A 24,080-nucleotide genomic window follows, 5' to 3' on the forward strand; every position below is an offset into this window, starting at 1 on the left:
GTTTTGTCTTGTCTTTTCGTGTCTCATCTTGTTTGGTCTAGCAAATCTGAACCTTTTCCATCATGCTCTGAAAGGTTCAAATATGCTAGACCAAACAAATAACGAAATAGAACGGGCGCCGTTTAGCTATCATTCCTGTTTCTTGTCATTTATTTGGATGTATTTCGGTGTTCCGTAGAACCTTCCCTGACACCAGCGAAAGTAGACTGAGGTCAACTTCGTCTGTTTGGTTCTAGACCAATCTTGGAAACTTGTCAAAAGTGAATTTCAGCTGTTACAATGCTCCCAAGTAGACAAATGTGTTTCACCTGCCTTTCCAGGGCCCGTATGATATGCTCGTCGGCATCACGTAAAAATAAAGAGGTATCCATGTGCTGAATTTATTATTTCAAAATTTTATTATCATTTTGTAGTTGCACAATGTAGTATCGCCATGAAATGATGTTTGGTGTCATACACTGTACCATGTCAAACTGATGCAAACTAGGCCTATCGGTTTGCTCTGTAGGTCCTGACTACATTATAAACAATAATTATATTATTACTTTTTGTTTTTTAATGCTTAGATTCCTTCTTGTTGTTTGGCAATGATTGAAGAATCAACAACATTTGGAGGAGGGGGTAGCGGTTTTTTGTGTTTTTTTTTTTCTCTCTCTCTCTCTTTTGTTTACTTTCTTTTTTATTCTTTTATTTATTTATTTATTTTAGCTTGCACAACTTTTTCAGTCCCATGATTAAACTAAGTAGCCACACTGTCGTCTGGGAAAATGCATGCTATGCGACTGTGAATGCATGTCATCCATACTATTGGCCTATGGTGAGCCTTCTCTTCCAAAACTAATCCTCTGATTTTTCATGAATTTATCAGTTCAATGCCCACCTGTTCCCCATTTTCACCCAGCTCTCCTTCCCTTCCAAGTTCACTTTAGTGAGATTGTGTGTGTGTGTGTGTGTGAACTACAGAACGAAGAAATCATTGGGATAACGGGAAATGCTATGCAGCTATCTTTGAAAATAGTGAATGACTGCCTAAACCAGTAAACTGTGGTGTCAAAATGGTCATAGACATAAAAGCCCACTCCTGGTGATTGTGGGAGTAGCATATGACCACAGAAAGAAAGATGGTAATAGCTCAACCAGCATTTAAGCAGTTTGACTTGAGATGACTGCACAAAGAAAGATGGTAATAGCTCAACCAGCATTTAAGCAGTTTGACCTCAGATGACTGCACAAAGAAAGATGGTAATAGCTCAACCAGTGTGTCAGCTGTTTGACTTGAGATGACTGCAGAAAGATGGTAATAGCTCAACTAGTGTGTCAGCTGTTTGACTTGAGATGACAGCAGAAAGAAAGATGGTAATAGCTCAACCAGTGTTTCAATTGTTTGACTTCAGACGACATCAGAAAGAAAGATGGAAATAGCTCAGCCAGTGTTTCAACTAAATGACTTGAGATGACAGCAGAAAGAAAGATGGTAATAGCTCAACCAGTGTTTAAACTGTCTGACTTCAGGTGAAAGCAGAAAAAAAGATGGTAATAGCTCAACCAGTGTATCAGCTGTCTGACTTCAACACACACACACACACACACACACACACACACACGCACGCGCGTACATACACACACTCTCACACTCACACACTCACATTCACACACATACATTTGTATTCACACACACATACTTGTATTGCTTGTTTATATACTCGTATTTAAGGAAACGAAGCACAGCTGCAAACTTCTGATGACTGTTTATTCACGTAGCATGACTCCTGAACAGGACAAGCTGAGGATTGAAGCAGAGCCACCTGACTCTGGGACAAACAACTGGATTGGACCGCCAGACCCCGTGTCCAACATCCGACCAGTCAGGTTCCAAGTGCATGCAGATGAGACTGAGGTAGAACGCCAGTTCCGGCAGCACCAGAAGGAAACAATTGAATGGAACCATACTTTCTGGAAGAAACACAATGCCAAGTTTTTCAAGGTATGTCAAGTATGCGCTGTGTTTGTTGTAAGCTGTTTGATCCTGGTCAAAGGATTTTGAAAAGAAAAGCCTTCAGTTTTCTTTCCTTCAAGACTATTCCTTTCCTCTGCTGGTAGAAGAATGGTATCTATGTAGTATGTACATAAGATCTAAACTTTAGGTTGAACACTGTCCTTTGACAAAATTCAAACAAACAACTTGAAGTTGAAAGGACATTATGTTCCAGGGGTTGTTTGATTGGAGTTTTTGATTGTTTGTCTCACCTCTCTCCAGAAAGATGTATTAGATTTTCTTTCAAATAAAGCCGATTTCTTTCATGGTACCTTGCTACTTTGAGGCCTTGGTTTGAGCTTGCTGAAAACTGGAAAGACTCCGTTATATTGTAATGTATTGTATTACTTTTTGTCACAAATTAATTTCTGTTTGTGAAATATAGGCTGCTTGGGTGTGTGTGTGTGTTTGTGTGTGTGTGTGTGCGTGCGTGCATGTCTCATCATCATCATCAGCTGCCCCATGGCGGTTGCCGTTGGGGCGCTACAGATGACCTGTCAGCCAGTCCTCTCCATCCATCCCTGTCTTTCGCACATTTGACCGCCTCGCTCAGCTTCAATCCTGTCCATTCTGTGATGTTGTCTTCCCATCTCTTCTTCTGTCTTCCTCTCTTCCTTCCTCCTCTGACTGTTCCCTGGAGCACTGTCTTGGCAAGCCCCTCTCCTCTTGTTACGTGGCCAAACCATTTTAATTTGCGCCTCTTGATGGTGGTGAGAAGGTCTTCATAGGGACCAATGGCTTGCCTTATTCTGTTTTTGACTTCTTCATTGGTTATGTGGTCTTTGTAAGAGATGCCAAGCAGTCTTCTGAAGCATCTCATTTCTGAGGCCTGAATCCTCTTCCCTAATTCTGCTGTAAGGGTCCATGTTTCACAAGCATACAGGAGAACTGAGTAGATAAGAGAACGCATGAGTCTTATCTTTGAGCTGAGCTTGACTGCCTTGTCCTTCCAAATGGTGTTCAACTTGGCTAGTGTTGCAGCTGTCATTGCAATTCTGGCTAATACTTCAGGCTTGGACCCCTCATCTGAAACTATTGCTCCAAGGTATTTGAAATTCTTCACGGTTTCAAGCTTTTCTCCGTTGGCAGTGATGTCAGTTTGGATGCCATTGTCATTGTTTGTCATCAGTTTTGTTTTGTTTGCACTGATTTCCATGCCGTAAGCTGTGGCGGATCTGTCTAGTTGCCTGACCAGGTTCTCCAGTTCTTGTTCTGAGCCTGCGAGTCCGTCTATATCATCAGCAAAACGCAGGTTTGTGATTGTTCTGCCACCAATGCTGACTGTTCCTTGGTGGTCTTCAAGTGCATCTGTCATAATTCTTTCAAGGAAAACATTGAAGAGTGTCGGCGAGTGCATGTCTATTAAATTTAAAAAGATAAATTCAAAAGCACTGCAAAAGTCTCAGTTTTGTTTCTTATGGCACAGTGTATGTGTAGTTGAAGTAAATTTTATTATTTCCAAAGAAAAGTTCATGTGGTTGTGTTGCTCATGCTTAAAATTCAAACAAAAAATATGCATTCAAGCGATTGATTTCTTGTTTTGTTTTTGTTAATATGGACATAGCAATTCAGACACATGGAATGCCACTCAAGACAAGACCTGAAGCTGTTATATTTTGCAGGAGAAAGAGGATTTTGTGGAGAAGATCAAACAGACTGAAGGGAAAAAGGCAACTTCGGAAGAGCTGTCACAGTTCTACAAGACGTTTCTGAATGAGAACAGAGTCGGCCACTTGAAATACAACAGGTAAGGGGGTCATGTCAGCATTTTTAAATGCACACACCTAAAAGATATTTCATGATTAACAAATGGAGAAAGCCTGTAAACAACAACATCAACAACAACTGTGGGTTGTGGAATAAGTCTCATTTATCAGAAATCGGAAATGTCAACGTTTCTGACATAGGTCCCTGTGCTGTTACAGGCTTTCTCCATTTGTCAGTTTCATGGACTCAGCAGTCATCTTTTATTTTGTCGCTGTATATTTTGAAATAGTTGGATATATATGTACATATGGAAACCAAATTATTGAATTATTTTCACTGCAGACATATCTTATTCTGCAGAGTTACATTTCAAAGGTGATATTATATTCCGTGGTGAGTATATTTTACTTGCACCTATTCATGTATCTTTTAAAAATTACAAGAAATCAAAAACTTTCCCAAGAGCTGACCTTGGCAGTGACCTCGACCTTGTCTTGATTAATTTTATTGTATGGTTTAGGGACGACAATTTTTCCTCCTGCACAATTTTTCCTCCTGGGATAATGAAGTTACTGTGGTTGTGCTTCAGGGATTGGTACAGAAAGAACATCTCCCTTCTGTGGCCGGCCGTGCAAGTGGCAGTCATTAAAATGATGAGGAGAGTGAAGCAGGGGAAGAATCACGTGTGACTGGTATTAAATTATGTGCACAGGAGAGAGAGGGAGGATGCACAACACTTCTTTTTTGTGTGTTGAGAAGGAAAGAGTGGGAGAACACATGGAACTTCATTTTTTGTGTTGACAATATCTACCTAAAATCAAGTCTGACTGCCATTACATTCATGTACAGAGAGAGAGAGAGAGAGAGAGAGAATAGGGCATGCATGAGAAGTCCATTTTTGGGTTGACAATATCTGCCTAAAATCAAGTCTGTCTGCCGTTACATTCATGTACAGAGAGAGAGAGAGAGAGAGAGAGAGAGAGAGAGAGAGAATAGGGCATGCATGAGAAGTCCATTTTTGGGTTGACAGTTATCTTCCTCCATTTCTGTGTGATCAAGTCATGTGTGATGAGGCGTGACAGCCATAGCATTGACCACCATGGTCATTCTGTATCAGCGAAGAATATTGTTATGTGTCATTTTCCTCACAGAGATCGTATAAGGTTGTGCATTGAGAAATATGCCTGTATGTATGTATGTGTGCAATGTGGAAAAAGTGTTTTGAAGAAAGCTGGATATTAAACAATCCCTTGTGATTATACATGATTTATGGTGTGTGTGTGTGTATGTGTGTGTGTGTGCATGCATACTGCATTATACTGATGTCTGAAAATATTTAATTCAAAGCTGCCACATGTGAATGCTGATCTGCATGTGGCGATCACCATCACACACACACACACACACCAAACCAGACTTGCAAGCAATTAGGTAGAGGCACTGTGACATGTTTTTTTTAATCTTGTGGGATGGAATGTCAATAAACATAGGTCCAAGCACTTCATATGACATTGTTGTGAAAGAATTTAACAGTAAACATGTCACACCACACACTTGCCAAGGAATGGTGACATGTAATATTTCTTTGTCCAATGTTTTCAACAGAGACAATATCTTTGCTTACTGTTTGAACGTCTTATTCTCCTTCAGAAAACAACACACACAAACGCATACACACACAACACTGGCTCAAGAAAACTTCAAACATCAATTACCGTTAGTTATGCACATTGCCCATACAACACTGACATATTTTCATAACAAAGTTTTACTTTTACATCACACCTGAGGAAAAAGCAACATCACAATGTACGGACATATATACATTCAACTGTTCAAATAGCTTTTATATTCCATACTGTTTTAACAATAATCATGATAATGCAGACTGATGTTCACAGGGAGCTTGTGGTGTTTACAATAAAAAGACAAACGTGTGCATCAAGTACACATTACATGAACACTGGTGTGCACTCACTAACACCCCCCACTCACCCACATGAACACTGGTGTGCACTCACTAACACCCCCCACTCACCCACATGAACACTGGTGTGCACTCACTAACACCCCCCACTCACCCACATGAACACTGGTGTGCACTCACTAACACCCCCCACTCACCCACATGAACACTGGTGTGCACTCACTAACACCCCCCACTCACCCACATGAACACTGGTGTGCACTCACTAACACTCCCACTCACCCACCACACACACCACAAGCATAAGATCTAGAAGCACACTGATAAATAATGTGGTAGGCAGACTGGAAGGTGTGTTTTGAGAGTTTTAAACAGAACTGGGGAATCCATATGATGGACTCAAAAACCTGATTTTGTTAAAACGGCAACATTCTAAAAAACGTTTCTAGAACCCTGAATTTCCAGGGGAATGGCATTAAGAAAAGGAGGAGTTTGTATTATACTCCATGTTTGGTGACACATATACTTACCATGTCAAACTGATGCAAACTAGGCCTATCGGTTTGCTCTGCTTGGCCAAATTTCGCACGGCTAACAGTGAACAGCCATCATGACTCCTGTTCCTGTGCTCTTCATACAGCTAAGTTTTTTTCGTATTTTCGGTCTGTCTGTCGATTCTCTGGCGTTCCTGTTTTTTGTCAAATTATGCCTCCAACCAGGTCACATAATTATATAGCTCGATTGGGCGATCGCTATAAAATTAAGGTGTGATCGCAATCGATTCACTGACACTCTGGGCCCTCTCAACAACGCCAACCCGCCGCCTCCTCCACTTCCTCTGCTCCCTCCGGTCAACTCCAGACCTCCACCACCTCCTCTGGTGACTTCTAGAGGTTTGTTGCCCCACACTCAGGTCAGTGCTGCCTTTAATGCCATTTTTATCGATCTGCGAACGCACTCGACGCGATCCGCGTTATCTCAGCCCTGCCAGTCAGCAGTGCACGAGTCGACCTCCTCTATCTATTTACCCATACCCTCAGTTGCACCAATGAAATGTGCCACAATCCCTTTGGGGAAACAACACCATATGCTTGCTTTGGATCCGCACGCTAGGCTGGGCCCTATGTGCGATGCATCCGTGGTGGCGGCCGTGACATCTGATCATGCGACACCCCACGCGGCATGCCTCGACCGTCTTGGATCCAATGGCGACCGAGGCGTGTAGGGATGCCCTCCCCATACGTAGGGAGCATACCCCTTTCCCCCCAGTCCCCTTCATGACTGTTTTACTGGTACGAGTGTTGCCTCTGTGATCAGCGTCTAAAGATGCATTGCCACAGTCCTTATCGGGAGGAATCATGAGCTCCGGGCCTGGGAGAGTCTCTTGCCGGGTCTCGATCCCAGCATCATGATTCCTGCCGTCGTGGGATGGCATACGAGGCATGGTACCCGCGCTTAGGCACCCAGCGAAAATCCGATCCCCAACAGAGAAAGGAAAGACAGGATCGACTTAGATGTAAAGAAAAACGAATGATTCGAGGGGGCCGAGTCGAACTGAGTACACAGAATGTAAGAATACAATAAACACAAGCCGCATGCAGCAAAATCAGGCCATATGAATACGCTTAATAGCCAAAAAAAAGTGTAAGACGAGACAGAGCATAAACCTGATCAGATGGCGTGGAGAGCCTTGGCAAAGGAATGATTCAGCGCTAAAAGTTTTTAGAGGCATTTGATTGGCTAAGAGCGGACTGGGCAAGACAGGTGGTCTTTTCACTGTTAGCTGCGCGAAATTTGGCCAAGCAGAGCAAACCGATAGGCCTAGTCTGCATCAGTTTGACATGGTACAGTATATGACACCAAATGTACATTATGCCTTCCAGGTAATGCAATACTGCTGGATTCATTGTACTTGGAAAGACTATCAATGAAATGATTTGTGTCTTTGAACAGAATTCCGCACTTTGTAAATGCATTCATTATCATCATTGATCAAATATACCGCTGTGGTCATTCATTCACACATAACCATGACTGAACTTGTTGTACACTACATCAGATTAAAAAAAAACCCAATAAACAAACAACCCAAAAAAAAACCTGTGAAGAAAACCAGCACCAAACCAAAAGCCCAGTTGTTCTCTGGCATCATGATGATGACGACATAACCTTGATGATGATGATGACATGACCATGCCATGAGGACGATGACGTGACTTTGCCATGATGATGTTGACATGACCTTGATGATGATGATGACGTGACCTGGCCATGATGATGATGACATGACCTTGCCATGATGAGGACGATGACGTGACCTTGCCGTGATGATGATGATGTCGTGACCTTGCCCTACAGAAGCTTCCTCAGCTGCAGCCCTATCCTGCGTTTGGCGGAGTCCACAGACAGCACCACCACCTCCACATGATCGCCCAGACCCAGGTTCTGGCTTGGTGCCAGTGGAGGCCGCATCTTGCTGACGTGGATCAGGCCATTGTCGCCCACCCCGATGTCCACAAAGGCCCCAAAGTGGGTCACGTTGGTCACCCGCCCTGTCAGAACCGACCCAGTTCTCAGGTCCGCCATGGAGGTCGTGCCTTTCTTGAACAACGGCTTCTGGAAGTCTGCAAATGATGGACCCAGCAATGGTTTAAGTTTCACACTCTCAATTTGAGGGTCTTTGGGTTTAAATCATTATTATCTCAGTCATAGCGCCTGGTGGTTTAAGGGTGGAGATTTTCCCCAATATCCCAGGTCAACATGTGCAAACCTGCTAAAGCCTGAACCCCCGTGGTGTGTGCAAGCATACACATGATCAAATACTCGCGTTAAAAATACGGTGTCAGCGTTTGGTGGATTATGGAAAAAGGAACATACCCAGCATGCACATCCCAGAAAACAGAGAATGGCTGCCTACATGGCAGGGTAAAAACAGTCGTACACATAGCCCTCTCATACAAACAGGTGGATTTATAGCCCAGGAATACAAAAAAGTCTTCACATGTACAGGATTCAGTTTCAAGGAGGCATTACTGTGTGTGGACTTGATCTGTACATACTACACCACATATGCTTTAAATAAAATCAGAGTAAAGAAAAGGTATTTTTTTAAAAGATGCATGTGTACTTTGCCAGGATGGCACAGTTAACACATTCTGTCCCAGAACCAAACCACTGGTCCAAATCACTGTCAGTACTTTCTGAGCCAATACCCCAGGGAAGGAACATAACTCGTGAAGAACTTCAGGGTGACTTCACTGATGAAGCTGGCAATTATCCTTCAGTGATTTTCCTGACAAATCCTCTTTCAGCCTTCACTGCTTGAAAATGACGGTTTGGACAACTGCTGTTGCTTTGTTTTATTTGGGATAAAATGGGTTATTCAGACAAAATGGAACATGCCAGGTTACTTTGTTTTATTTGGGATGAAAAGGGTTAATCAGAGAGTGGAAATACCAGATTGTTTTATTTGGAATGAACTGGGTTAAACAGAGAGGATGGAAATACCAGATTACTTTGTTTTATATGGGATGAAAAGGGTTAACCAAAGAGAAGGGAACTCACCAGATCTAAAATCGTATGACATAGGTCTGGATAACGCCTCCACAATCAGCTGCATTGTGGGAATGCCAACGTCAAGTTGTTCTGCTAACTTGCTGACACCTGGACACAGAGAACACTAAGTTCAGAGAACAGCGCACTGACTGACTGAGCAGTATCACCTGTCTCTGAAATATCTGAGAAAGCTCCACAGTCTGTTGCATGGTGCAGCTGTGGGCACAATTCTCACAAGAACATACTGCTAACCTCTCTGTTCAACACATGAACAGAGATAAGGATCATCTCTTTTTCATACTGAACTACAGTTACAAACAATGTCTGTTCAAAACATAAATACACTAATAATCTCTTTTCAATACAGAATTAGGTTACTTTTCAACATAGAAACTGAGATAGTAATAATATTCCATACAGATATACTTGTGATATGTGTTGTTTTTTTCTTTCTTCTAATCACTACTAAGGGAAAATATGACATCCCTCCAAGTAAAAGTAGCATAAACATCAACATGTTGGTTGTGGCTAGTCAACTTGAAGAAGAGACTTGAAATATCTGTTCAATGCAGAAACAGTGATGCTAATAATCTGTGTTCAATGCTACAAACTGAGATAATAATCATCTCTGTTCAAAATAATAACCTCTGTTCAACAGAAATATAGATACTGATAACCTCTGTTCAGTACAGAAATTATCTCTGTTTAACACAGAAACTGAGTAATAGTAATAATCTGTGTTCAATACAAAAACAAAGATACCAATAATATCTTTCAATACAGAAATAGATACCAATAATCTTTGTTCGATACAGAAATAATCTCTGAATATTGCAGACACAGAAATTTTGATCATCTATATTCAAAACAGAAAAAGATTTAAGAACTGGCAAAATATGTTCAATACAGAAATAGAGACATTAATAAACTGTTTTCTATGCATAAGTTCTAAACTGACATCCCTTCAAATGCCCAACTATATCACTATGACCCCTCTCATACCTGGGCGGTATAGAAAAAATAAGAAAATATAAATACCTGTTTTAGAGCTGCTTGTTTTTACTTTGGCAATGAAGTCGGGTTTACCTAGATCCTCCACTGACAATGCTAAATCTGACAGAAACCTGCACACACACACACACACACACACACACACACACACACACATTTGACATTTTAAACTCCAGAGACTGATGCTTTTTTTCTTTTTCAAATGCAGTCAATGTATTAAACACCAGAAAATGATGTTTTTCTTTTTCTAATGCAGTCAACATCAAACACACACCAGCACTGAACAGTGTGTTATACTCCAGATTAATGTTTTTTTCTAATGCAGTCAATAACATACACACACCCACATACTGAACAACGTGTAAAACTTCAGAAGTTGATTTTATTATATATTTTTTCCATTGAATTTTTTACAAATCTCATTTATTAACAACATTTACTTCATCTTGATACCATCCATTTAAAATCATATTTAATATGTCAAAAGATACACACACACACACACTGACAGTGGTTAAATCTGAAAAGAACCTGCACACACACATACTCACACACACAAACACGCACATACACACTTGTCTTACATATTTAACTGAAAAAACAAACAACAAAAACAACCTTTCATTAAAGAACAAATACACACAAAGGCTTGTCTACCATCACTTTAAATTAAAAAACAAACATGTTACGTTAAAGAATTAACACCCCCTTGCACACACAATTGCAAAACTAAACTGACACATTCAAAGCCCCCTCCCCTCCGACAAACAAACAAACAAACAAACAAAAAATGACCAGTTGGCTGAAGGACAGGCCTCCAAAACTACACTCACATGTCCAAAGACCCTCCAACTCCATTCCCCCCCCAACCCCCTCCCCGAGCTCCCCCCCAAACAACAAAAACCCCACCCTACCTATTGGCCACAGGGTAGGATTCCGGGTGGATGGCGGTCATGTCCAGAAGGTTGACGTCATCGGAGCTGGTCAGCTTGGCTTTCTTCGCCTTGCCCCCAGCCCTGCCTGTGGCTTTCCGTTTCTGGCCTGCTGTGCTGGCTGTACTGGCTGGGGCCTCTGCTTCCTCTGACCTGGTCACAGCACACACACACACACACACATAATATACCTGTTAAAATCAAACACAAAGTCCCACGGGGATCTGTTTTAGGCCCAGTTCTCTTCACACTGTACACTGCTCCTCTCGGAATTATCAACCACCACAATGTTGGTCATCATTCCTATGCTGATGACACTCCGCTTCAGAAGAGTGATACCCCTGAAAAATTGTCCTCGCTCTTGCAAGAAACATCTGAATGCTTCCTGGACATTCAAAACTGGATGACTCTAAATAAGTTACAACTGAACGCAGAGAGGAGAGTTATCAGCGCTTGCGCTCACTGGCTGCACTGTGTTGGTCTCTGCATTATTGTGTGTGTTTATTTGTTTATCATGTTCTGTTTGGATATTATTTACATCAATGTGCACGTCTTGTTTCCAGGACTCTAAAGATTGGAACAGTTTTGTTAATTTTCATTTGCTCTAAGAATAATTTGATATTTTATGTTCGTCATATTTGTGCATTCATTTACAAACTGGCACATATGAATGCTATGCAACCATCTTCGTCCTGCCTACGATACTCTCCGTCTTTTGGCACGTTTTTCACGTGCCCAGCCCTCTCTTACCGTCCGACCTCTGCTCTCGCACTGCTACTGTCACCATGGTAAACATCAATGACATCAGACAGCCCAGTAGGATTAGGGTTAAGGATAGGGTTACAGCCTAGTAGGATTAAGGTTAAGGATAGGGTTACAGCCTAGTAGGATTAGGGTTAAGGATAGGGTTACAGCCTAGTAGGATTAGGGTTAAGGATAGGGTTACAGCCTAGTAGGATTAAGGTTAAGGATAGGGTTACAGCCTAGTAGGATTAGGGTTAAGGATAGGGTTACAGCCCAGTAGGATTAGGGTTAAGGATAGGGTTACAGCCCAGTAGGATTAGGGTTAAGGATAGGGTTACAGCCTAGTAGGATTAGGGTTAAGGATAGGGTTACAGCCTAGTAGGATTAGGGTTAAGGATAGGGTTACAGCCTAGTAGGATTAGGGTTAAGGATAGGGTTACAGCCCAGTAGGATTAGGGTTAAGGATAGGGTTACAGCCTAGTAGGATTAGGGTTAAGGATAGAGGTACAGCCTTGTTGGATTTGGGTTATGGATAAGGCTACAGCATAGTAGGTTTAGGGTTAGGGCCTTGTAGGATTAAGGACAGCGCTATAGCCTAGTAGGATCAGGGTTAAGGATAGGGCCACAACCTTGTAGGGTCAGGGTTAAGGATAGGGCTACAACCTTGTAGGGTCAGGGTTAAGGATAGGGCTACAGCCTGTAGGATTTTGGTTAAGGATAGGGCTACAGCCTGTAGGATTTTGGTTAAGGATAGGGCTACAACCTTGTAGGGTCAGGGTTAAGGATAGGGCTACAGTCTGTAGGATTTTGGTTAAGGATAGGGCTACAGCCTGTAGGATTTTGGTTAAGGATAGGGCTACAACCTTGTAGGGTCAGGGTTAAGGATAGGGCTACAGTCTGTAGGATTTTGGTTAAGGATAGGGCTACAGCCTTGTAGGATTATGATTAGGGATAGAGCTGCAGCCTAGTAGGGTTAGGGACAGGGCTACAGCCCTGTGGGGTTAGGATTAGGGTTAAGGCTACAGCCTTGTGGGTGTCACCTTGATACTCACACAGAGTCCTGCGTGGCAGGGTTGTGGATGACCCTGACGAAGCCTGCACACTGCTCGTAGCTCTTCTCCCCCAGACCCTTCACCTTCAGAAGCTGGGAGCGGTTGGTGAACTTGCCGTTCTGGGTGCGCCACTCAATTACCTTGTTGGCCTTGGTCACGTTCAGTCCTGCCACACGTCTGTACACAGACCCCTTGACTTCATACATACACATGTTCAGCCCCGCCACACGTCTGCATGTTAACACCTTGACATGATACATATACATGCTCAGCCCCGCCACACGTCGGCACAGACACCTTGACATGATACATATACATGTTCAGCCCTGCCACACGTCTACACAGACACCTTAACATGATACATGTACATGTTCAGCCCCACCACATGTCTGCACAGACACCTTGACATGATACATATACATGTTCAGCCCCGCCAGACGTCTGCACAAACACCTTGACATGATACATATACATGTTCAGCCACGCTACACATCAGTACACAGACACCTTGACATGGTACATTTACATGTTCAGCCCCACCACACATCTGCACAGACACCTTGACATGATAAGTATACATGTTCAGCATGCTACTTGTTTGCACAACCACCTTGACATGATACATATACACGTTCAGCCCTGCCACACGTCTGCACAGACACTATGACATGGTACATTTACATGTTCAGCATGCTACTCGTCTGCGCACCAACACCTTGATATGATGCATACACATGTTCAGCATGCTACATGTCTGTACACAGACACCTTGACATGATAAATATACATGTTAAGCCCAACCACATGTCTGAACACAAACACCTTGACATGATACATATACAAGTTCAACCCAACCACATGTCTGTACACAGACACCTTGACATGATACATATACATGTTCAGCCCCACCACACGTCTGTACACAGACACCTTGACATGATACATATACATGTTCAGCCCAACCACATGTCTGTACACAGACACCTTGACATGATACATATACATGTTCAGCCCCACAACACGTCTGTACACAGACACCTTGACATGATACATATACATGTTCAGCCCCACCACATGTCTGTACACAGACACCTTGACATGATACATATACAAGTTCAGCCCAACCACATGTCTGTACACAGACACTTTGACATGATACATATACATGTTCAGCCCAGCCACACTTCTGCACATAGACACCTTGACATGATACATATACATGTTCAGCCCCACCACATATCTGTACAAAGACACCTTGACATGATACATATACATGTTCAGCCCAACCACACTTCTGCATGTAAACACCTTGACATGATACATGTTCAGCCCTGCCACAGGTCTGCACACAAACACCTTCACACGCATATTGTAGTGCACTCCTACATAAACATGATGGATGTGATTTCACAACTACCCACCATAAATCTCAGTTCCAATCTGGCTTCAAAACATATCCGTACAAATCTGCTTTCATGGATGTCTAGGTGCTGGCATGTAGTGTGGCATGCATTCATGGGTGTGCTTTATCACTGACATATTTCATTTGTCTTTGTTCTAAGTCATGACAGTGCCCTGTGGCGTTAATTTTTTTAAACTATTTTTCCCCCCTCCATATTGCTGGAACTCAGCCCCAGTTCCTTTGCTCAGGAGGTAGAGCGCAGGATAAATACCCATCACTATCATCGCTATGAAAACTGTAAGGAGGCACAGCGCAATATAAATACCCATCACTATCATCATTATGAAAACTGTAAGGAGGCACAGCACAATATAAATACCCATCACTATCATCATTATGAAAACTGTAAGGAGGCACAGCACAATATAAATACCCATCACTATCATCGTTATGAAAACTGTAAGAAGGTACAGCACAATATAAATACCCATCACTATCATCGCTATGAAAACTGTAAGAAGGTACAGCACAATATAAATACCCATCACTATCATCGCTATGAAAACTGTAAGGAGGCACATCACAATATCAATACCCATCACTATCATCACTATGAAAACTGTAAGAAGGTACAGCACAATATAAATACCCATCACTATCATCACTATGAAAACTGTAAGGAGGCACAGCACAATATAAATACCCATCACTATCATCGCAATGAAAACTGTTAAGGAGGCACAGCACAATATAAATACCCATTGTCATCATCGTTATGAAAACTGTAAGGAGGCACAGCACAATATAAATACCCATCACTATCATCGCTATGAAAACTATAAGGAGGCACAGCACAATATCAATACCCATCACTATCATCGTTATGAAAACTGTAAGAAGGTACAGCACAATATAAATACCCATCACTATCATCGTTATGAAAACTGTAAGGAGGCACAGCACAATATAAATACCCATCACTATCATCGCTATGAAAACTATAAGGAGCCACGGCACAATATAAATACCCATCACTATCATCGTTATGAAAACTGTAAGTAGCCACAGCACAATATAAATACCCATCACTACCATTGTTATAAAAACTGTAAGAAGGTACAGCACGATATAAATACCCATTGTCATCATCGTTATGAAAACTGTAAGGAGGCACAGCACAATATTAATACCCATCACTATCATCGCTATGAAAATTGTGAGGAGGCCCAACACAATATAAATACCCATCACTATCATCGCTATGAAAACTGTAAGGAGGCACAGCACAATATAAATACCCATCACTATCATCGCTATGAAAACTGTAAGAAGGTACAGCACAATATAAATACCCATCACTATCATCGCTATGAAAACTATAAGGAGGCACAGCACAATATAAATACCCATGGTTATCATCACTATGAGGTACAGCACAATATAAATACCCATCACTATCATCGCTATGAAAACTGTAAGGAGGCACAGCACAATATTAATACCCATGGCTATCATCGCTATGAAAACTATCTGTGACAAAGAAGAGGGCGAAGACGGGCTGACCGGAGAAGGCAGTGGCTGGCCGTGTTGAGGTCCACACCGGTGAAGCTGACACACTCCTCCACAACGGAGTCCAGGGCTGTCTGCAGCTTGGTCTTGGCCACATCATGCTGCCACATACACACACACATGGACATACACACACATGGACATACATACACACACACACACACACACATGGACATACACACACACACACACACACATGGACATACACACACACACAGTCACACACACACATGAACACACACACACATGAACATACACACACACACACATGAACACACACACACACATGGACATACACACACACACACACATGGACATACACACACACACACATGAACACACACACATGGACACACACACACATGAACACACACACACATGGACACACACACACACACACACATGGTGTGTGTGTGTGTGTGTGTGTGTGTGTGTGTGTGTTTGTGTGTGAGAGAGAGCGTGTGCATGTGTGTGTGTGTGAGTATGTACATGTGTGTGTGTGTGTGTGTGTGTGTGTGTGTGTGTGTGTGTGTGTGTATCTGTGTGTGTGAGTGTGTGTGTGTGTGTCTGTGTGTGTGAGGTACATCATACAAAGCCTTTTTTTTTTATTATACATTTCTGAGAGTGTTGATTGTATGAACGTAATAAGGTGATACACATCTTTTATACCATCATCTTCAATAGTTTGGGAGATTTGACTGAACTAAGATTACAGGCATTTTTTTTTTCCATTTTACTGGAAAATTTTCCAACTGACAGCCTAGGAACATGCATCAGCCGAGGGCAGGTTAAAATATGGATCACAGTACACATATATACACAGAGAGACAGACAGATAGATAGACAGATAGATATCTAATTAAATGTAAGCAGGCATGGCTGAAGAGATAACAGAGAGATCACCAGCACCTGGTACATGCCCACTCCGATGTGTTTGGGTTCAATCTTCACCAGTTCTGACAGTGGGTCCTGCAGTCTTCTGGCTATAGACACTGTAACATCACACACTTCACATGTCATCATTTACATAGTGTTTGTATTGTACCTAACCTGGCTGTGTTTGTATAGTACCTAACCTCCTGGCTACAGACACTGTAACATCACACACTTCACATGTCATCATTTACACAGTGTTTGTATAGTACCTAACCTGGCTATAGACACTGTAACATCACACACTTCACATGTCATCATTTATACAGTGTTTGTATAGTACCTAACCTGGCAATAGACACTGTAACATCACACAGTTCACATGTCACCATTTACACAGTGTTTGTAAAGTACCTAACCTGGCTATAGACACTGAAACATCACACAGTTCACATGTCATCATTTATACAGTGTTTGTATAGTACCTAACCTGGCTATAGACACTGTAACATCACACAGTTCACATGTCACCATTTATACAGTGTTTGTATAGTACCTAACCTCCTGGCTATAGACACTGTAACATCACACACTTCACATGTCATCATTTACATAGTGTTTGTATAGTACCTAACCCGGCTACAGACACTGTAACATCACACAGTTCACATGTCATCATTTATACAGTGTTTGTATAGTACCTAACCTGGCTATAGACACTGAAAGACCGCACACTTCACATGTCATCATTTATACAGTGTTTGTATAGTACCTAACCCGGCTACAGACACTGTAACATCACACAGTTCACATGTCATCATTTATACAGTGTTTGTATAGTACCTAACCTGGCTATAGACACTGAAAGACCGCACACTTCACATGTCATCATTTATACAGTGTTTGTATAGTACCTAACCTGGCTATAGACACTGAAACATCACACAGTTCACATGTCATCATTTATACAGTGTTTGTATAGTACCTAACCTGGCTATAGACACTGAAACATCACACACTTCACATGTCATCATTTATACAGTGTTTGTATAGTACCTAACCTGGCTATAGACACTGAAACATCACACAGTTCACATGTCATCATTATTACTGACACTTATATGACACCTAACCTCCTGGAGCCAGCTGCACTGCTTGGATGGAAGAGCCAAGTATGGTCGTAACCCGCTGCTAACTGTGTGTCGCATGGAACTGACCAGTGGCATAGTTCGGTCAACGTAGGCATTTAGTCACAATACAATAAAGTACAATATAATACAGAACAGTACTATACAATACAGTACAACAAAAAAAGATCAATACAGTACAATGGAATACAACAAAATACAGTACAATCCAGTACAGTACAACACAATAAATATAGTAGTACATAATACATTACAATATAATACAGTACAATATAATACAACACAATACAATGAAACACCATGCAACAAAATACAAAAAAATATCAAATTAATATAATACACCACAACACATTACAACACAGAAAAATACAATACAAAACACCATAGCACACAATACAACAAAATACAATACAATATGTTACAATTCAAAACACCAAAAACACAATACAACAAAATACAACATGTCACAATACAACACAATACAATATATCACAATATAAAACAACACAACCTAAAAAAACACAATACAACAAAATCCAACACACCACAATATAAAACAACACAACACAAAATACCATAAAACAAAATACAACACACCAAAACACACCACAACACATCACAATCCAATGCAACACACCACAATACAAAACAACACAAAATACCATAAAACACACAACACACTACAACATAACACAACACAATACAAAACAACACAAAATATCACACACCACACTACAACACCACAATACAAAACAACACAACACAAAACACACTACAGCACAGCACACACCAGCACAGTGTGTCACACACTGCAGGCTGACTGACCTGCCCCTCTCAGGGTGGGGTCCAGGTGGGGCAGCTCTTTCTGCGCCTCGTCTGACACGCTGTATATCGACGCCCCCCCCTCGTCCACAATGCTGAAACACAACACACCTCACACTGTACACCTCTTTCTGCGCCTCGTCTGACACGCTGTATATCGACGCCCCCCCCCCCACCCCCCCTCGTCCACAATGCTGAAACACAACACACCTCACACTGAACACCTCTTTCTGTGCCTCGTCTGACACGCTGTATATCGACGCACCCTCTCCTCACTATACTGAAATACACCTCACACTGTACACCTCTTTCTGTGCCTCGTCTGACACGCTGTATATCGACGCACCCCCTCCTCACTATACTGAAATACACCTCACACTGTACACACAGACTTCCTTATTCAAGGGCAGTCACTCCCTGATTCACTGTACTGAAATACACCTCACACTGTATACTCAGACTTTTATATTCATGGGCAGCAATTCTCACATTCTCTCTAAAAATGAGTGGGCTAACTACTCACCAGTACACCACAGACTGAACAGCTGACTACTCACCAGTACACCACACACACAGACTGACAGGTGTTGACAACAGCTGACTACTCACCAGTACAACACACACACAGACTGACAGGTGTTGACAACAGCTAACTACTCACCAGTACACCACACACACACACACACACACACACACACACACAGACTGAATGCTGTTGACAACAGCTGACTACTCACCAGTACACCACAGACAAGGGAAAGCTGTTCTGAACGATCAGATCGGACACCCTCTGCTCTGTTTCTCGACAGGCTTTCCCATTGCCGATGGCTATTATCTCACACCTGTAATGAAAATGAAACATCCGTTCCATCACTTTACTATCTCTGATATAATTTTACCCTCTTTTTTTTTTCTTCTATTTTGTTTAAGCTGTCCTGAAATCAGCCTTGTTAACTGTACAACAAGAGCTACCTTGAAATCAGCCTTGTTAACTGTACAACAAGAGCTACCTTGAAATCAGCCTTGTTAACTATACAACGAGACTTGCCTTGAAATCAGCCTTGTTAACTGTACAACAAGACTTGCCTTGAAATCAGCCTTGTTATCTGTACAACAAGACTTGCCTTGAAATCAGCCTTGTTAATGTACTACAAGAGTTGCCTTGAAATCAACCTTGTTAACTGTACAATGAAAGTTGCCTTGAAATCAGCCTTGTTAACTGTACAACAAGAGTTGCCTTGAAATCAGCCTTGTTAACTGTACAACGAAAGTTGCCTTGAAATCCTTGTTATCTGTACTACAAGACTTGCCTTGAAATCAGCCTTGTTAACTGTACAACGAAAGTTGCCTTGAAATCCTTGTTATCTGTACTACAAGACTTGCCTTGAAATCAGCCTTGTTAATTGCACAACAAAAGTTGCCTTGAAATCAGCCTTGTTAACTGTACTACAAGAGCTGCCTTGAAATCAGCCTTGTTAACTGTACGAGACTTGTCTTGAAATCAGCCTTGTTAACTGTACAACAAGAGTTGCCCTTAAATCAGCCTTGTTAACTGTACGAGACTTGTCTTGAAATCAGCCTTGTTAACTGTACAACGAGACTTGCCTTGAAATCAGCCTTGTTAATGTACAACGAGACTTGCCTTTAAATCAGCTTTGTTAATGTACAACGAGACTTGCCCTTAAATCAGCCTTGTTAACTGTACGAGACTTGTCTTGAAATCAGCCTTGTTAACTGTACAACGAGACTTGCCTTGAAATCAGCCTTGTTAATGTACAACAAGACTTGCCTTGAAATCAGCCTTGTTAACTGTACTACAAGAGTTCCCTTGAAATCAGCCTTGTTAATTGTACTACAAGAGTTCCCTTGAAATCAGCCTTGTTAACTGTACTACAAGAGTTGCCTTGAAATCAGCCTTGTTAACTGTACTACAAGAGTTGCCTTGAAATCAGCCTTGTTAACTGTACAACAAAAGTTGCCTTGAAATCAGCCTTGTTAACTGTACAATGAGACTTGCCTTGAAATCAGCCTTGTTAATGTACAACGAGACTTGCCTTGAAATCAGCCTTGTTAATGTACAACGAGACTTGCCTTGAAATCAGCTTTGTTAATGTACAATGAGACTTGCCTTGAAATCAGCTTTGTTAACTGTACAACGAAAGTTGCCTTGAAATCAGCCTTGTTGCCTGCCAAAACTGGCTGTCCCTTTTGTGAGAAGTTCTGAGAAAAATTCATCTGAAACTTAAATAACACTTTGAGTTTTAGAAAGTATTGAGATCAACATTGTGAAAGCTGCTTTAGCAAATCTATCCATTTAATATACAATCTACATAATGAAAAGCGAGTTGTTTTTCTTTTTCATCAAACTGCCTGTGGTTTAACACGGGTGTCACCTGGTCAGCTCAGGACTTCTCCAAAGTTGCCTTGAAATCAGCCTTGTTAACTGTACTACAAGAGTTGCCTTGAAATCAGCCTTGTTAACTGTACTACAAGAGTTGCCTTGAAATCAGCCTTGTTAACTGTACTACAAGAGTTGCCTTGAAATCTGCCTTGTTAAAAAAAAAAAAAAAATTTATCATTACTTTTCTGTGTTAATTTCACTTGAATCATTCATGTGTAGCATTCATGCTAGGGTTTTGTTGTTGTTTTTCCCTTGGTGTGTGTGTGTGTGTGTGTGTGTGTGTGTGTGTGTGTGCGTGTGTGCGTTACTCGCTTCCGTTCCGTACAGATGTGAGCAATGTTGCGTCTCTCAGTTTGACGCTGTGTTATACTCGTACATTATACATGTATTAAGTATTAAGTATAACCACATTTATATGCGTACATGTTTGTGTGTCTCTTAGAACAACGGTAGATGCGTAAGTCGGCCAAAGTGCTAAATCTTCACCATTGGAAAATAAAGATTCATTCATTCATTCATTCATTCATTCATTCCTTCATTCATTCCTTCATTCATTCATTCATTCATTCCAAGAGTTTCAGCCAGGAAAGGATGCAGCAGGACCACAAACAGCACACCACTTACAGAAAGAAAGCAACAAAGCCATGAATACCTTCTTCTTTCGTTGGCTGCAACTCCCATGTTCACTCATATACATGAGTGGGATTTTATGTGTGTGGCCACTTTCACCCCCCCCCCCCCCCCAACTCCCCCCCCTCCACGCCATGTAGGCAGTCATACTCCATTTTCAGGGGGGGGTGCAGGCCGGGCATGTTCTTGTTTTCACAACCAACAGAGCACAAACATGGATTGTAGATTTTCCTTTATGTGCAATCCTTAATGACAAGCACGTTGGGTTATGCTGCTGTCGGATATCTGCCTAACAGATGTAGTGTCGAGCTTATGGATTTGTCTGAACGCAGTGACGCCTCCTTGAGAAACAACTTAATGCGCTACACATTTCCCTTACTGTGCTATAGATTCTCCTTAACATGCTATTGATTCTCATTAATGTCCTATGGATTTTCATTAATGTGCTACAGATTTTTCTAAATGTGCTGTAGATTTTCCTTATTGTGCTATGGACTTTCTTTCATGTGCAATAGACTTTCCTTCATGTGCAATAGACTTTCCTTCATGTGCGACAGATTTTCCTTCATGTGCAATAGATTTTCCTTCATGTGCTATAGATTTTCCTTCATGTGCTATAGATTTTTCTTCATATGCTATAGATTTTCCTTGCTGACTGCCTGATACCTGGCCACATGTCTGTCGCCATGGTGAGGATCAGGTGGTCCGTCAATATTACAGCTACGCTTTTTTTATGTTAACTTTAACTGGGCGATGTTGACTGGTTCTCATGCTTCTCTCACGCACACGCACACATGCACAAACACACACACAAGCACACACAGACGACAGTGTACACTTATATCACCTGTGTGTTTTGATGAGGGAGATAAGTTTGTGGTTCTCCGCCAGTTTGTTGGCCTTGTAGTCATGGAGATATAGCACCTGAGTGTGTAACACCTGGCCTGCACAGGTCAAGGTGGAGCGTTGAGAATAATAATGATGATAATAATAGTGACATATAGTACTTATAAAAAATGTTACATGTAGCAAAATCATCATAATAATGGACTCTAAGCATCTCATATAAAACAACACATACACAATAATGCATAACAGCAATTTACAGCACATGAAGACATACAAGAAACACACACAAAAGACACTCACACACACGCACACACACACACACACATGCACACGCACGCATACGCATGCACACGCACGCACATGTACACACACATGCACACACGTACGCACACGCACACACACACACACACCAAGGTAATCCTACAAATTTCAAATATGACCAATCACACCCAAATCACTGAGATGAAAATTTTCACCAGCCAATAATTTGGGGCAGGACTTTGTTCAGTGCCCCATCACACATACTGATGACAGTAGAAACCTAGTGAAAGCATCAGCGAATGATATTTAAAAATCAATAAATAAAAGGTAGAGAAGATTGGAGAACCGTATTGTGGGATGGGGAAAACACAACAGATGGAGGATGGCATCCAAATGAACAGTTGAAATAAACAGGAGTACAATTTAAAAAAAACATTACTTAATGGGCTATGTAAAAGGGGAAATCATTAATGTAACAAGCGAAAACAAGTGATAATGAATGTAAAAAATGAAGAACATGAACGTTCCCAATCACCCCATGCCCATCAACACATAAACTGCACGACTCATCAACACATAAACTGCACGACTCATCAACACATAAACTGCACGACTCATCAACACACAAACTGCACAACTCATTAACACACAAACTGCACAACCCATCAACACACAAACTGCACAACTCAACAACACACAAACTGCACAACTCAACAACACCACTGCTGTCCAGGCTATAAGCAGAACCACACACTTAGCTGACTGCGAGATCCCCCTAAGGCCTGATAGTGCCAGACACTGCACTGATAAGTACCAGCTGCTGTGCCTGCTAACCCGTCACTGACCCTTCTTTGTCTTCTATTAAAGCGTGGCAATTTGCGCGCCTCTTTTGAGTGGGCTGGTGAGCATACTCGTATTTCTGCGGCATTGTTTTGCACCATTGGAAAGAGCGGACACTTATCTTTTTGATGGTGGTAGTACTTTCCTTGGCTGGTAAATATTTTTTAAGATAGCAGCATTTACTTGAGAGAACTGTGGTGACAATTGTGACTGGCGGTGGTGTGGTTTTTTTCATAGCAGAAGTACCGTGAGTTTGGTTTTCCTTCACATTCTGTTCTCTCACATTTCTTTCTTCCATTCCTTTCTTTCATTCTGTTTTCTT

The 24,080-nt window shown here is 41.7% G+C and overlaps 2 protein-coding genes across 2 annotated transcripts in view; one reads left to right on the forward strand and one right to left on the reverse strand.

Annotated features, from left to right (window-relative positions):
- The first annotated feature begins 183 nt into the window (after positions 1–183).
- On the forward strand, positions 184–5,008 carry LOC143295954 (COA8 family protein CBG23705, mitochondrial-like). The gene is made up of 4 exons (XM_076607661.1): positions 184–363; positions 1,778–1,984; positions 3,658–3,782; positions 4,332–5,008. Exons 1-4 carry the CDS (start codon positions 280–282, stop codon positions 4,429–4,431), a joined length of 516 nt encoding a protein of 171 aa, XP_076463776.1. The 5' UTR covers positions 184–279; the 3' UTR covers positions 4,432–5,008.
- An 841-nt stretch (positions 5,009–5,849) lies between these two features.
- Positions 5,850–24,080, reverse strand: part of LOC143296400 (S1 RNA-binding domain-containing protein 1-like) — a 42,393-nt gene continuing 24,162 nt past the window's right edge. The window contains exons 9-18 of the mRNA XM_076608295.1: positions 22,656–22,752; positions 19,515–19,619; positions 18,781–18,872; positions 16,844–16,926; positions 15,929–16,035; positions 12,964–13,140; positions 11,150–11,320; positions 10,263–10,348; positions 9,234–9,332; positions 5,850–8,293 (exon numbers count right to left, since the gene is read on the reverse strand). Coding sequence (XP_076464410.1) covers positions 8,022–8,293; positions 9,234–9,332; positions 10,263–10,348; positions 11,150–11,320; positions 12,964–13,140; positions 15,929–16,035; positions 16,844–16,926; positions 18,781–18,872; positions 19,515–19,619; positions 22,656–22,752 — 1,289 coding nt within the window. The 3' untranslated portion in view covers positions 5,850–8,021. The remainder of the gene's footprint in view (positions 8,294–9,233; positions 9,333–10,262; positions 10,349–11,149; positions 11,321–12,963; positions 13,141–15,928; positions 16,036–16,843; positions 16,927–18,780; positions 18,873–19,514; positions 19,620–22,655; positions 22,753–24,080) is intronic.

Source organism: Babylonia areolata, chromosome 21 (genome assembly GCF_041734735.1).
Source record: "Babylonia areolata isolate BAREFJ2019XMU chromosome 21, ASM4173473v1, whole genome shotgun sequence".
Lineage (NCBI taxonomy): Eukaryota > Metazoa > Mollusca > Gastropoda > Neogastropoda > Buccinidae > Babylonia > Babylonia areolata.